This window comes from Sphaerodactylus townsendi, unplaced genomic scaffold (assembly GCF_021028975.2).
Source record: "Sphaerodactylus townsendi isolate TG3544 unplaced genomic scaffold, MPM_Stown_v2.3 scaffold_27, whole genome shotgun sequence".
Classification (NCBI taxonomy): Eukaryota; Metazoa; Chordata; class Lepidosauria; order Squamata; family Sphaerodactylidae; genus Sphaerodactylus; species Sphaerodactylus townsendi.
Genome location: NW_025950440.1, coordinates 492,399 through 506,107, shown reverse-complemented (window position 1 = coordinate 506,107; position 13,709 = coordinate 492,399). Strand labels below are relative to the sequence as shown.

General features: G+C 46.0%; 1 protein-coding gene across 1 annotated transcript in view; it reads right to left on the bottom strand.

Annotated features, from left to right (window-relative positions):
- Positions 1-13,709, bottom strand: part of LOC125425308 (serotriflin-like) — a 133,490-nt gene that overhangs the window by 118,241 nt on the left and 1,540 nt on the right. The window contains exon 2 of the mRNA XM_048482912.1: positions 1,072-1,188. Within this exon, the coding sequence (XP_048338869.1) occupies positions 1,072-1,188 (117 nt within the window). The remainder of the gene's footprint in view (positions 1-1,071; positions 1,189-13,709) is intronic.

The following is a 13,709-nucleotide window of genomic DNA, read 5'->3' as shown; positions in this document are numbered from 1 at the left end:
ATGGATATTCAGCCAGGTTTGGTGAAGTTTGGGTCAGGATCCAAGTTATTGGACCCCCCCAAAGGGGATACTATCCCCCATTGTTTAAGCCATATGGAAGCTAATAGTAGATTTTCCATTTCTGATAATATCCCTCTTTAAAATCTAAGGTTGGGTTACATTTTGGACATGTACAGATGATGATGAGGAATCCAGCTTTTGGAGGATTTTAACTCTTGTGTTTTAGCTTTGGTTTGCTGGTTGAGCTAAGGTTTTTTGTACTTTTAAAGTTATTGTTGATACCATATTGTTCTTGTTGACCCTCTTTTCCACTTACTGTTTTTCTTTGAAATAAATATTCAAAAACATTTAACCTACTGATGCCTCAATTGATGTAATTTTATTGGCATCTATTTTTATTTTTGAAATTTACCAGCAGCTGCTGCATTTCCCACCCTCGACTTATACGCGAGTCAATAAGTTTTCCCAGTTTTTTGTGGTAAAATTAGGTGCCTCGACTTATAGGCGGGTCGACTTATACGCGAGTATATACGGTAGCTGTCCTCTCTTTCGCTTCCTTTCTCCCACTCCGTTATCTGTTTGTTTCGGGAGGAGTTTTCCACTTCCTTATCCCCGCCCCAAGCTGAGACTTTCTCAGCATCCAGCTCCAAATCTTCAAGAATTTCCCAAGCAGGAGTTGGTAACAGTACAAAGAAACCACAGTCGTGGTTCCTGAATCAAAGCTTAACACTGTTTCTGGATTGCATTGCTTTTGGGGGCATGGTAGAAACTGCAAACAATTTGCAGCATATATTGTCCAAGGCTTAGACAACCAGAATCAATTGGCTGTTGTGGTCTTTTCCGGGCTGCGTGGCCACGGTCTGCTAACAGAGGGACGCGCCTCTGGAGAAACCAGCCGAAGATGCAGGAGAAACATTAGGAGCAAAAACTACCAGACCATGGCTGGACAGCCTGGGAAACTCTCAAGAGCCAATTGCCAATATGTAACAAACACGGTGCAGGCAAAGGGTGAGGTTCCAGCATGTGTCAATCAACACACATCACACATTGCTTAAGCTTCTTCCATCTTACCATCTTCAGCATGTTGCTGGCGCTTGGTTCCACGGTACTCCGGATCTCATTATGCATGTCAGTAATCTCCTTTTGCTGATCAGGACGATCCGTCGACACAGAAGCAATGTCAGGTTGCTAGAATGAGAGAGCAGCATGCAAATCTTTCTTTTGCATCTCGTGATATGGTTCCAAACTATGCATGCACTCATTCATTCTAATGTGCGTGATCTGGTGTTATTTTCCCATCTCTTAGAATTGCAGCCAAGGTGAAAACAAATACACTTGTTAGGTTTTTCAGATACAAAATGGTTAGAATGGCCTTTGGTTAATTTGGTGGCAGTCTTAAATGGTATCTATCTATCTATCTATCTATCTATCTATCTATCTATCTATCTATCTATCTATCTATCTATCTATCTATCATCTATCTATCTATCTATCATCTATCAATCAATCAATCAATCAATCATCTATCTATCTATCTATCTATCTATCTATCTATCTATCTATCTATCTATCTATCTATCTATCTATCATGTATCTATTTATCTATCTATCTATCTATCATGTATCTATTTATCTATCTATCATCTATCTATCATCTATCTATCTATCATCTATCTATCTATCATCTATCAATCAATCAATCAATCAATCAATCAATCAATCAATCATCTATCTATCTATCTATCTATCTATCTATCTATCTATCTATCTATCTATCTATCTATCTATCTATCTATCTATCTATCTATCTATCATCTTTAACCGGTCAAGCCATGGCCATTCTCTTCCTAAACTGCTGGATTTTAAAAAATGTTTAGGTACTACCGCAAGCAACGGCATTTTATATTCTTCAAGCCTATTGCATATTATATATATTTTAAAAAATGCCATTAAAGGTTTCGGTTTCAATTTCACAAGCAAAGGCAGGTTGCTTAACGGAAACAAGTAGGGGTGGCCAGGCCAGACGGCTGCTTATCTCTACCCTCGGCCTTGAAGTTCTGTCTCACCATTTCTCATCTTTCCTTTGTAGTTGGGTAGTGCAGGAAAAGATGGGAGGGGGATGAGCCAGAGGCATAGCAAGGGGGGAAAGCACCTGGCGCACTGGTGCGTCCTCCGCCCCGGAACGCCCTGGAATGCCCCGCCATGCCCCTGCCACATCCCCACAGGGGCCCGCGCCCAGTGCATCATGCCCCCTTCCCCCTGCTGCCCCCTTGGAGTTACGCCTCTGGGATGAGCACCAGGGGATTGATATATAGGGGTTTGGGGAAAAGACAATTTAGAATTGGCTTTTCTTCTGCTAGCCACTGTTGCTGGTTTCGGAGTCTTGTTTGGTCTCAGGTCCAGGGCTTCACAATAGTCTGCAGATGAGCTATAATTCCAGGGGATCCTCGGGTCTCATCTGGAGGCTGGCAACCCTACTAAGGAACATTTTAAAATGGGGAGATGAGCAGTGTAGGAGCTGTGATCTCTGGGACAGGGGGTGGAACTGCAAAGTCTGGTCCCTCTTCATCTGTTGAAGGAGGGGGAGAAAGAAAAGGAGGAGTTTGGATTTATACCCCATTTTTCTTAACCAGAAGAAGAAGAAGAAGAAGAAGAAGAAGAGGAGGAGGAGGAGGAGGAGGAGGAGGAGGAGGAGGAGGAGGAGGAGGAGGAGGAGTTTGGATTTATGTCCCCCCTTTCTCTCCTGCAGGAGACTCAAAGGGGCTTACAATCTCCTTGCCCTTCCCCCCTCACAACAAACACCCTGTGAGGTGGGTGGGGCTGAGAGAGCTCTGAGAAGCTGTGACTAGCCCAAGGTCACCCAGCTGGCATGTGTGGGAGTGTACAGGCTAATCTGAATTCCCCAGATAAGCCTCCACAGCTCAGGCGGCAGAGTTGGGAATCAAACCCGGTTCCTCCAGATTAGATACACGAGCTCTTAACCTCCTACGCCAAAGTGGCTTACAAACTTCTTTCCCTTCCTCTCCCCACAACAGACACCTTGTGAGGTAGGTGGGGCTGAGAGAGTTCTGAGAGAACTGTGACTGGCTCAAGGTCACCCAGCTTCATGTGGAGGCATGCAGAGTTTGGCTCAATGCTGATTTGAGTTGGACACCCTTGATCTAGTCTTAGTCTTGCAAAATTTATACATTCCCAAATAGGCCTTGCTTTTTTTTTTTTACATTTCCGCATCATTTTCCTTTAATTGAGCAATTCAAGTCTGAGCAGGAACAGAGAGGCTGCCAGCGAACAGTACGCTTTCTAAATTCTCAAGCCTGTGTCCTAAGGATGAAATAATCAGTCTGCAGATTCCACTGTTTTCTTGGGCTCCTGGAGATAAAAACGTGATAGGGGAGGAAATGGGAAACGGGATGAGATTCCCTCCCCCTGTGAATCTCACAGGTCTCCTATTGTATAATTCCAGTCCGGGAACTATCAGAATATCTAAAAGATTGCAGAAATTTTCATGGCTCAAGGAAATGTAATTGGCACCAGGTCAAAGATAATATTATTTGTCTAATTCCCTGCATACTAAAAGGGACCTTTATTCATTCTCTATCTTCCTTGCCTACCTGTCGTGTGGACAAATACTTAATTAGCAGAGTTAATGCAATAATGAGGCAGAGACCAGTTGCTTTACTGAAATAAAGTTTACTTACTACAGGGAAGGGAAACTTGGAAGAAAAACAATAAACCTCTTTCTTACTAGCTAGCACCAACAGCCAGCTTGCTGCTTAGACTATTACATGGCTACTAAGCTATGGACTGAACTGAACTGAACACGTGCAGAGTGCAACACAAAGAAGATATATCTAAAGCCTACGTGCAGACCTGCCTGTAGCCCACCCAACCAATAGGTATCAATTACCTGGTCACTGACTTCTGACCTCACTAACAAATTAGCATGCAACAATTAACTCCTTCATTACTGGATTGTGTTACTGGCACTTGCCAAATCCCATCAAGCACTGATATTTTCTTCGCCAAATAGCTCAATTTCAGGTGTAAGGTTGACAGCATGCATGTGAGTTACCGGGTAGGTGTAAAGTGTCAACAAGTCGCAGCTGTCTTACGGTGACCCCAGCAAGTGGTTTTCAAGGCAAGAGAGAAGCAGAGGTGATTCGTCACTGCCTTCCACTGTAGAGCCGTCCTGGGTGGTATCCCATTCAAATACCAAACTCAGTCGTGACTCCAGCAAGGGGCTTTATAGGCCAAAGAGAAGCAAAATAGTGACTCCAGCAAGCGGTTCTTAAGATAAGTGAGAAGCAGAGGTGGTTTGCCATTGCTTTCCTCTGCAGAGCCTTCCTTGATGGTCTCCCATCCAAGTACCAACTTAATGTCAACACCAGCTAGGGGCTTTCAGGGCAAGTTGAGAAACAGAGGTGGTTTGTCACTGCCTTCCTCTGGACAGCCTTCCTTGGTGGTCTTCCATCCAAGTACTGGCCCCGGTTAGCTTCTGAGATCTGACAAGATCAAGTAATACCATACATAAGAACATAAGAACATAAGAACTAGCCTGCTGGATCAGACCAGAGTCCATCTAGTCGAGCACTCTGCTACTTGCAGTGGCCCACCAGGTGCCTTTGGGAGCTCATGTGCAGGATGTGAAAGCAATGGCCTTAAGAACATAAGAAAGAGCCTGCTGGATCAGACCAGAGTCCATCTAGTCCAGCACTCTGCTTCTCACAGTGGCCCACCAGGTGCCTTTGGGAGCTCACGTGCAGGATGTGAAAGCAATGGCCTTAAGAACATAAGAAAGAGCCTGCTGGATCAGACCAGAGTCCATCTAGTCCAGCACTCTGCTTCTCGCAGTGGCCCACCAGGTGCCATTGGGAGCTCATGTGCAGGATGTGAAAGCAATGGCCTTAAGAACATAAGAAAGAGCCTGCTGGATCAGACCAGAGTCCATCTAGTCCAGCACTCTGCTTCTCACAGTGGCCCACCAGGTGCCATTGGGAGCTCACGTGCAGGATGTGAAAGCAATGGCCTTCTGCTGCTGCTGCTGCTCCTGAGCACCTGGTCTGCTAAGGCATTTGCAATCTGAGATCAAGGAGGATCAAGATTGGTAGCCATAGATCGACTTCTCCTCCATAAATCTGTCCAGGCCCCTTTGAAAGCTATCCAGGTTAGTGGCCATCACCACCTCCTGTGGCAGCATATTCCAAACACCAATCACGCGTTGTGTGAAGAAGTGTTTCCTTTTATTAGTCCAAATTCTTCCCCCCAGCATTTTCAATGAATGCCCCCTGGTTCTAGTATTGTGAGAAAGAGAGAACAATTTCTCTCTGTCAACATTTTCTACCCCATGCATAATTTTATAGACTTCAATCATATCCCCCCTCAGACGTCTCCTCTCCAAACTAAAGAGTCCCAAACGCTGCAACCTCTCCTCATGAGGAAGGTGCTCCAATCCTTCAATCATCTGAGGAAGAGTCAGCATACCCTTCTTTCCCCCACCCACTGTGAGATGTTAATGTAAAGCAAAGAACAATGAACGTTCTTTTCATCAAGTAAATTTCATTATAAAATACAAACACGTTTTTAAATGAAAGCCTTGTTTGAATATTATTGGAGGGATTATCCAATTGTTTGCACACATTTGTTTTGCTACCGCAAATCAAGCCACCTTCTGTATACAATTCAATCCTGCAAAAGAGAGTCGCCGAGTGATAACTTGTGCAATGTTGCTAATTGTTTTTCACTTCTTTGTTGAAACTTGTTCCAGTTTTGTTCTCATTATCATGCGCTGATGAGTTAACAAAGATTTGTTACAGGTTGAGAGTTACAGGATTTGTTGGCAGTGTTGAGAGTTTAGAGCTACCACCAGAGAATTTAGAAACCTCATCAGTTATGTTTATTTGAAATATGAATTAGTTATCTACGCCATACTTATACAATACAGTAATATTCGATTTGCATGGATTAGGGAAGAGCTTCCGAGAAAGGATTGTAGCCTTAGAGGAATGATGCCCTGGCCTGCCCAGTCCAAACTTACCCAATCTCATCAGATCTCAGAAGCTAAGCGGGGTTGGCCCTGGCAGAAGTCCCCAACACCTAGCCCACAGGAGCAAATCTGCCCATGGATACCTCTTCTTGCGCCCATCGACACTGGCTGGGAATATTGCAGATTTGACAATGTTTTGTTTTTGCATGTGCATTTCGACTGGGTGTTTTTCAGCACTCAGAAGACAGCTTCCCTCTGTCCCACTGACCTGGTTCAAGTAACTTCCTTGATTGCTACAACTTTTATGGCTCCCTTTTTGGGTGGGTTTGCGAATTGCGAATTCTTTCTGAATACCGAGGAAGTGCCAATGGGCTATTATGCATGGAATGCTTACCTCGGGACTTTCCTCTGCAAAGCGGGGTCTCCTTGTATTTCTCTGTTTACATGCAAGGAGGCACTGCCTCCTTCCCCCAGAGTTGTTCTGCAGAGAGCATTCCAGGTCTAGTTCTCTCAACTCTGCCATCAAATGATTCTTAAAGGCACAGATCTCATAACACCCAGTAGTTAAGACTGCTGACTTCGCCCTTTAAGCTGCACTTACGTCAACATTACTGTTCCAAAAGTGATCGTTCCCTCCCAAATGAAAGAGGCAAAGCAATTCCGTGGCCCACAGGCTGTTAAAGAAGGGGACTGTCCTAGAGCTGATTTTCTGTCCCCCTCCCCTCGACACAATACTTCCTGCTGTTGTTGCTGCTTTTGCCGGAGAACACAGGCTTGTTATTTCCAAGTTCCCTTTATATCGATATCTTGAAATATTAAGAGAATTAGAAGTTGGTGTTATGTGAGTGAGCTTCTTTTCTGTTACTTGAAGCAGTCAGCAACATGGAAGGGGGGGGCAAAGCAGCACGAGGGAGAGAGAAGGCTGGCCATAGGAAGACAGAAGATCTCCGAGCAAAGCTGTGCTCACTGGCAAACCTGTCTCGCTCTGGTGGCATAACAAATTAAAACCATGCTAGAAGTGGTTTCGCTTGCTGTGGAGAGAATGAAAAGTGAAAGTGGGGCTTGAGGAAACAGGTTAATACAATAAATCTTGCTGCGATGGACATTCGCCCCCTTCGGGCAGCAGGCTTCTTGCGCGTAATCAGCCAATGTTCTTATTGGAGCAGCAGTGGCGTAGGAGGTTAAGAGCTTGTGTATCTAATCTGTAGGAACTGGGTTTGATTCCCCGCTCTGCCGCCTGAGCTGTGGAGGCTTATCTGGGGAATTCAGATTAGCCTGTGCACTCCCACACACACCAGCTGGGTGACCTTGGGCTAGTCACAGCTTCTCGGAGCTCTCTCAGCCCCACCTACCTCACAGGGTGTTTGTTGTGAGGGGGGAAGGGCAAGGAGATTGTAAGCCCCTTTGAGTCTCCTGCAGGAGAGAAAGGGGGGATATAAATCCAAACTATTATTATTATTATTATTATTATTATTATTATTATTATTATTATTATTAGTAGTAGTAGTAGTAGTAGTAGTAGTAGTAGTAGTAGTAGTAGTAGTAGTATTCCCTGACCTTAGTGTTGTGGTTGAAGAACCAGATTCTTAAGGTACTTTTGCTTTATCCACAAACAGTGGATGATGATGATGTAAAATGTCATAGTTCATGTCCAGGACTCTTACAAATAGTGAGATGTTTTATCCAGTGCGGAGGAGGAAGGTCTCAAACCTTGAAGCGATAAACGGACTCTGTATTGTTGGTCAGCAGCGTTTATTGTTAGGCAAAAAAACACACAGCTTGGAAAAGCCAGTTTTGCCAAACCTGGATTTTGCTATCCCCTTTATTCAGAAGTATTATTATTATTAGTATTATTATGGCATCTGCTTGGACAGATTTATGGAGGAGAAGTCAATCTATGGCTACCAATCTTGATCCTCCTTAATCTCAGATTGCAAATGCCTTAACAGACCAGGTGCTCGGGAGCAGCAGCAGCAGCAGAAGGCCATTGCTTTCACATCCTGCATGTGAGCTCCCAGAGGCACCTGGTGGGCCACTGCGAGTAGCAGAATGCTGGACTAGATGGACTCTGGTCTGATCCAGCAGGCTAGTTCTTATGTTCTTATGTTCTTAAGTAGATCCCGCCCCTCCCGTTTCCCCAAGGAATGTGAGAAAGAATTATTTTGAAACCTGGGTGCCCCAAGGTCGGCGATAGACAGAGAAAGAGCCATCTGGTCTCCTGCCTTCACAGGACAATGGAAACATCCCATTTCCCATGGGACCAAATGTGTCAGGGGCAAGCCTTGTTATCTACTCAGCGTGCGAAGCCATAAAATAAGATCAAGGAAAGAATGTCCCATTAGAGCAGTGGTAACATATAGCAGGCTAGTTACTTATACCTTGTAGCGATTACATTGAGTCAGGGATGCATCTCAATCAACTAGATACAATCCCTGCCAGTATATTTTGTAACAACTTCATCAGGCTCGGAATGCATCCTAATCAACTAGGCGCATCCCTGACAGGAGGAAAGGCAACCTGGTATAACCTGATCTCCACAGATCTTGAAAACAAAGCAGGGTCAGTACTTGGGAGGGAGGCCACCAAGGAAGACTCTGCAAAGGAAGTCAATGGCAAACCACCTCTCCTCAACCCTTCTTGCCGTTGCTATAAGTTGACTGGGCGTCTTAGTTGATAGTTCCATGGGAATGTCAACTCAATGCATGGCAGCTGTGAAAAAGGCAAACTCTGGGGATAATTAGGAAAGGAATTGAGAATAAAACTGCAAAGATTGTCATGCCCTTATATAAAGCCGTGGTGCGACCGCACTTGGAGTACTGTGTTCAGTTCTGGTCGCCACGTCTCAAAAAGGATTTCGAAGAGATAGAAAAAGTGCAGAGAAGGGCAACATAGATCAGGGGTGGGCAATTATTTTTCCATGGGGCCGCATAAGAAACAGAAAATATTGTGGAGGACCGGGCCAAAACGCAGGGGGGGGGGGCGAGGTGCTTTTGAAAGCCCCCCAGAACCCAGCAGCCAAGGCAACCGGCTTCTGCGGGGCTTTCAAAGGCAGGGGGGGGCGAGGCTGTTTTGAAAGCCCCGCAGAAGCTGGCAGCCAAGGCAACCGGCTTCTGCGGGGCTTTCAAAGGCGCCTCGTTCCCCAGCAAGGCAAGGGGGCCGGTCAGGGTCATCCGGCGGGCCGCATCCGGCCCGCGGGCCGTATCATGCCCAGGTCTGACATAGATGATTGAAGGATTAGAGCACCTTCCTTATGAGGAGAGGCTGCAGCGTTTGGGGCTCTTTAGTTTGGAGAGGAGACGTCTGAGGGGGGATATGATTGAAGTCTATAAAATTATGCATGGGGTAGAAAATGTTGACAGAGAGAAATTGTTCTCTCTTTCCCACAATACTAGAACCAGGGGGCATCCATTGAAAATGCTGGGAGGAAGAATTAGGACTAATAAAAGGAAACACTTCTTCACGCAACGTGTGATTGGTGTTTGGAATATGCTGCCACAGGAGGTGGTGATGGCCACTCACCTGGATGGCTTTAAAAAGGGTTTGGACAGATTTATGGAGGAGAAGTCGATCTATGGCTACCAATCTTGATCCTCCTTGATCTCAGATTGCAAATGCCTTAGCAGACCAGGTGCTCGGGAGCAGCAGCCGCAGAAGGCCATTGCTTTCACCTCCTGCATGTGAGCTCCCAAAGGCACCTGGTGGGCCACTGTGAGTAGCAGAGTGCTGGACTAGATGGACTCTGGTCTGATCCAGCAGGCTAGTTCTTATGTTCTTATGACTGCAATTTGACGACACTTTACATGCACACATACTCAATAGTCTCTGATCTGGGTGTCTAGGCTAGCTGAATCTCATCAGATCTTGGGAACTAAATAGGGTCCCATGGATGGGAGACCACCAAGAAAGTTCAGATTTGTAATGCAGAGGGACATTATGGCAAACCACCTCTGTGAATCTCCGACCTTGAAATCCCCATGGGGTGTTGCCATACGTCAGCTGTGACTTGACGGTCCTTGGGAGCTTTTCTTGACTACTGTGAACTCAACAAATTAAAACTAAATAATGAGAAGTCAAAAATAGTTGCATTTTCCAAAAACTGCTGTCCTCTTTCCTGGAAAATCAATAACATTGAGATTGAACAGGTACAATCCTTTAAATACCTTGGGATCATTTTCCAATGCAATCTTAAATAGTTCCTTCATAGATCCTGCTTAATTTCATCCACCAGACGTATCATGTCTGGTATAATTCGATTCTATTACGGAAAGGGAAACCAATCAGTAACCGTCACTCTAGAAATCTTCCAAGCAAAGCTACTGCCTAAAATTCTCTATGGCATCCCAATTTGGGTCAGTGACTTTCAATCTGATGTTGAACAAATTCAAGTACAGTTTCTGAGAAGGATCTTGGGAGTCCCGAATAGTGTCACCTCTCCAACCTTATGTCTTGAAGTTGGTCTCTCACTTGTCGAGACAGAAGCCTGGATTGCCACCATATAGTATTGGCTTAAATTACATTTTAGATCATCTGCCCAGGAATCTGCATTGAGTTTTCTGCATTGCTGTCAATTGGGGTTGCAGGCTGAGGGGGGGGGGTGCACATTTCTGAAGGCCCAGTCTCAAAACTTTCAGGGTCTCATGAGGAGACTGCCCTGATGATACCCCCCAAGTTTGGTGCAGTTTGGTTCAGGGGGGCCAACGTTATGGACCCTCAAAACTGTAACCCCCATCTCCTATTAGCTCCCATTGGAAACAATGGGGGATAGGGGTACCCCCTTTGGGAGTCCATAACTTTGGACTCCCTGAACCAAACCTCACCAAACCTGGGGGTTAGCATAAGGACAGTCTCCTGATGATACGCTGAAATTTTGGTGCCGCTAGCCCAGGGGTAGGGAACCTGCGGCTCTCCAGATGTTCAGGAACTACAATTCCCATCAGCCTCTGTCAGCATGGCCAATTGGCCATGCTGACAGAGGCTGATGGGAATTGTAGTTCCTGAACATCTGGAGAGCCGCAGGTTCCCTACCCCTGCCGGCTAGCCTAAGAACTGCGCCCCCTGCAGGCCGAAAATGGAAAACCACTAAAAATACCCCAAAACGAACCCAGCATTTTGATGCCCCCCACAAGGTGATGCCCTGGGCAGCTGCCCACCTTGCCCAATGGGCATTATGCCAGTGACTTAAACCTTTTTAAAGACAAGTTTCAATTTTGCTGGTTTAAAGTCATCGAGGACAAAATCAGAGCCATAGGGATCAATTTGGATAATACTGGGATTGACAGTGAACTGTATATCTTTAACCAAATCCGGGAAAGACTGGGGGATTCTGAGCATCACCTTTTCTATCCAACAAAGGCATCTGTACACTTCCCCCCGCTCCCTTGGAATACAGCCAAGCTACAGAACAAGAGCTAAATATCTCACACCTCTGTCATCCATTAAGCAACGCCGCACATTTATGTTCGCACGCCTCAACAGTTTCCCATCAGCTGTTACTTCTGGGACATACCTCCGAATTCCCAAGCAACAGAGAATGTGCCGTTGCGGATGTGGATCTCCTGAAACTATGGGCCTTTCCCCACTTACCTTAAGCCCTGCGCTACTTGAGGAGAGTAGCGCAGGGTCCCCTGGCACTCCCCACGAGAGGGGCAGCGACAGTGCAGCCGCCCCGATGCTGCCACTGTCGCACCCCCTCAGCGCGAGGCATCCCTGGCGCCCTTGCAAAGGGCAGCACGATGTTTCCGCGATGCAGAGCGCACCGTGGGGATGCCAGGGCACGCGGCCTCCAAGGATACCACGCGCTTGTACCTAGAATTAGCAGCGACGGAGGCCGAGGGAAACGTGGGGAAAGGCCCTATATCTCATATCCTCCTGGAATGTCATCTTCATAGTAACCTGCGCATGATTTTAATCCACCTTTGTTGCTTCCAAGGCTTAATTGCTCTAAATTCCAGACCACTCGCTTTTTGTTAAGTGAGTGTAGCCCATCGATTACCTTGGCAGCGGCTAAGTTCTTGGAAAACATTTTCAATATCAATATTTAAATGTTCTAAATGTAAATATATTTGCAATTTATGTGCCATTAAAGGTTGAATTGAATTGACAGTCCTTCCCTCCACCATAATTATTAGTTCACAGAAAGATCTGGCCCATAGTGCTTAGGAACAGGTGGCACAGAGTCAACAGGGAAAATGTTCCGAACGGGAAGAGCTTCCCTCGTCCATCATATTTGAATGTACACGCAGGCCATGTGTATTTCTCAGGGCTATAATTCAAGGCAGGAGATGAGTCTTTTGGGTAAAAGATGTAAATTATTCCACAAATCAGACCCAGCCAAAGGCACATGGTGTACAAATATCAGTTAGTGCTCAGTCTTGCTCCAGCTTAGCTCAGGAGGGCAGGAAACACCCAGCTACATTCCCAGCACACAAAGCCATCGTAACACATGGCGGTTTTTGAAGCTTCATATATTCCCGGGTGATGGGAGAGACAGTTTATGGATGCAGCCAGACCGTTGGAGATAATAAGGTTGGTCTTTGGAACAGCTGGACAGCAATGCAGGACACTGGAATATCTGTAGCACCTTGTGGAGACCAGGGACGGGAATCCACACATTTATGTTGTGACCAGAGGCACCCTGGATCCCCCCCGCCCCCGCTGAAACAACAGGAAGCAAAATAGTTAAAAACTGCTTACTAGAAGTTTATTGATAGCATGTCCTGACCTGACTGGCCCAGTCTTAGGGATATCAGCATGGGGTCTGGCGATTTCCCATAATTACAACTCATCTCCATACTACACACAGCACCCCAAAATATCCAGAAATTTCCCAATCGGCAACTCCACCTCCCACTAGTAATAATAACACATGGCGGTTTTTGAAGCTTCATATATTCCCAGGTAACGGGAGAGACAGTTTATGGATGCAGCCAGACCATTGGAGATAATAAGGTTGGTCTTTGAACTTTGGTCTTTGATTTCCCATAATTACAACTCATCTCCATACTACATACAGCACCCCAAAATAGCCAGAGATTTCCCAACCGGCAACTCCACCCCCCACTAGTAGCCAAGAGGTATCTGGCAACCTTAACCAGTCTTGCCAGGACTGGGAAGCTAAACAGGGTCCGTCTTGGTTATTGCTTGGATGGGAGACCACCAAGGAAACCAAGAGTCACTGAGCAGAAGCAGACAATGGGAATTCTCCTCTGCCCTGACCGGGACGGCCCAAGTTTGACTGACTCCATCAGATCTCAGAAGCTAAGTCTGGTCCGCCCTGGTTAGAACTTGGATGGGAAACCAAACCACCGAGGAAGTCCAGGGTCACTTTGCTGGCAATGGTAGAATGGTGTAGTAGTTAAGAGCAGGTGAATTCTAATCCGAAGAACTGGGTTTGATTCCACACTCCTCCACCTAAGTGGTAGAGGCTTATTTTGGTAAACCATATGTGTTTCCGCACTCCTACATTCCTGCTGGGGGACCTTGAGCTAGTCACGGTTCTTCAGAACTCTTTCAGCCCCACCTACCTCACAAGGGGTCGGTTGTGGGGAGAGGAAGGGAAAGGAGCTCGTAAGCCACCTTGAGTCTCCTCACAAGAGAGAAAGGTGGGCTATAAATCCAAACTACTACTCCTCTTCCTCCCCCTCCTCCTCCTCCTCCTCCTCCTCCTCTTGTTCTTCTTCTTCTTCTTCTTCTTCTTCTTCTTCTTCTTCTTCTTCTTCTTCTTCTT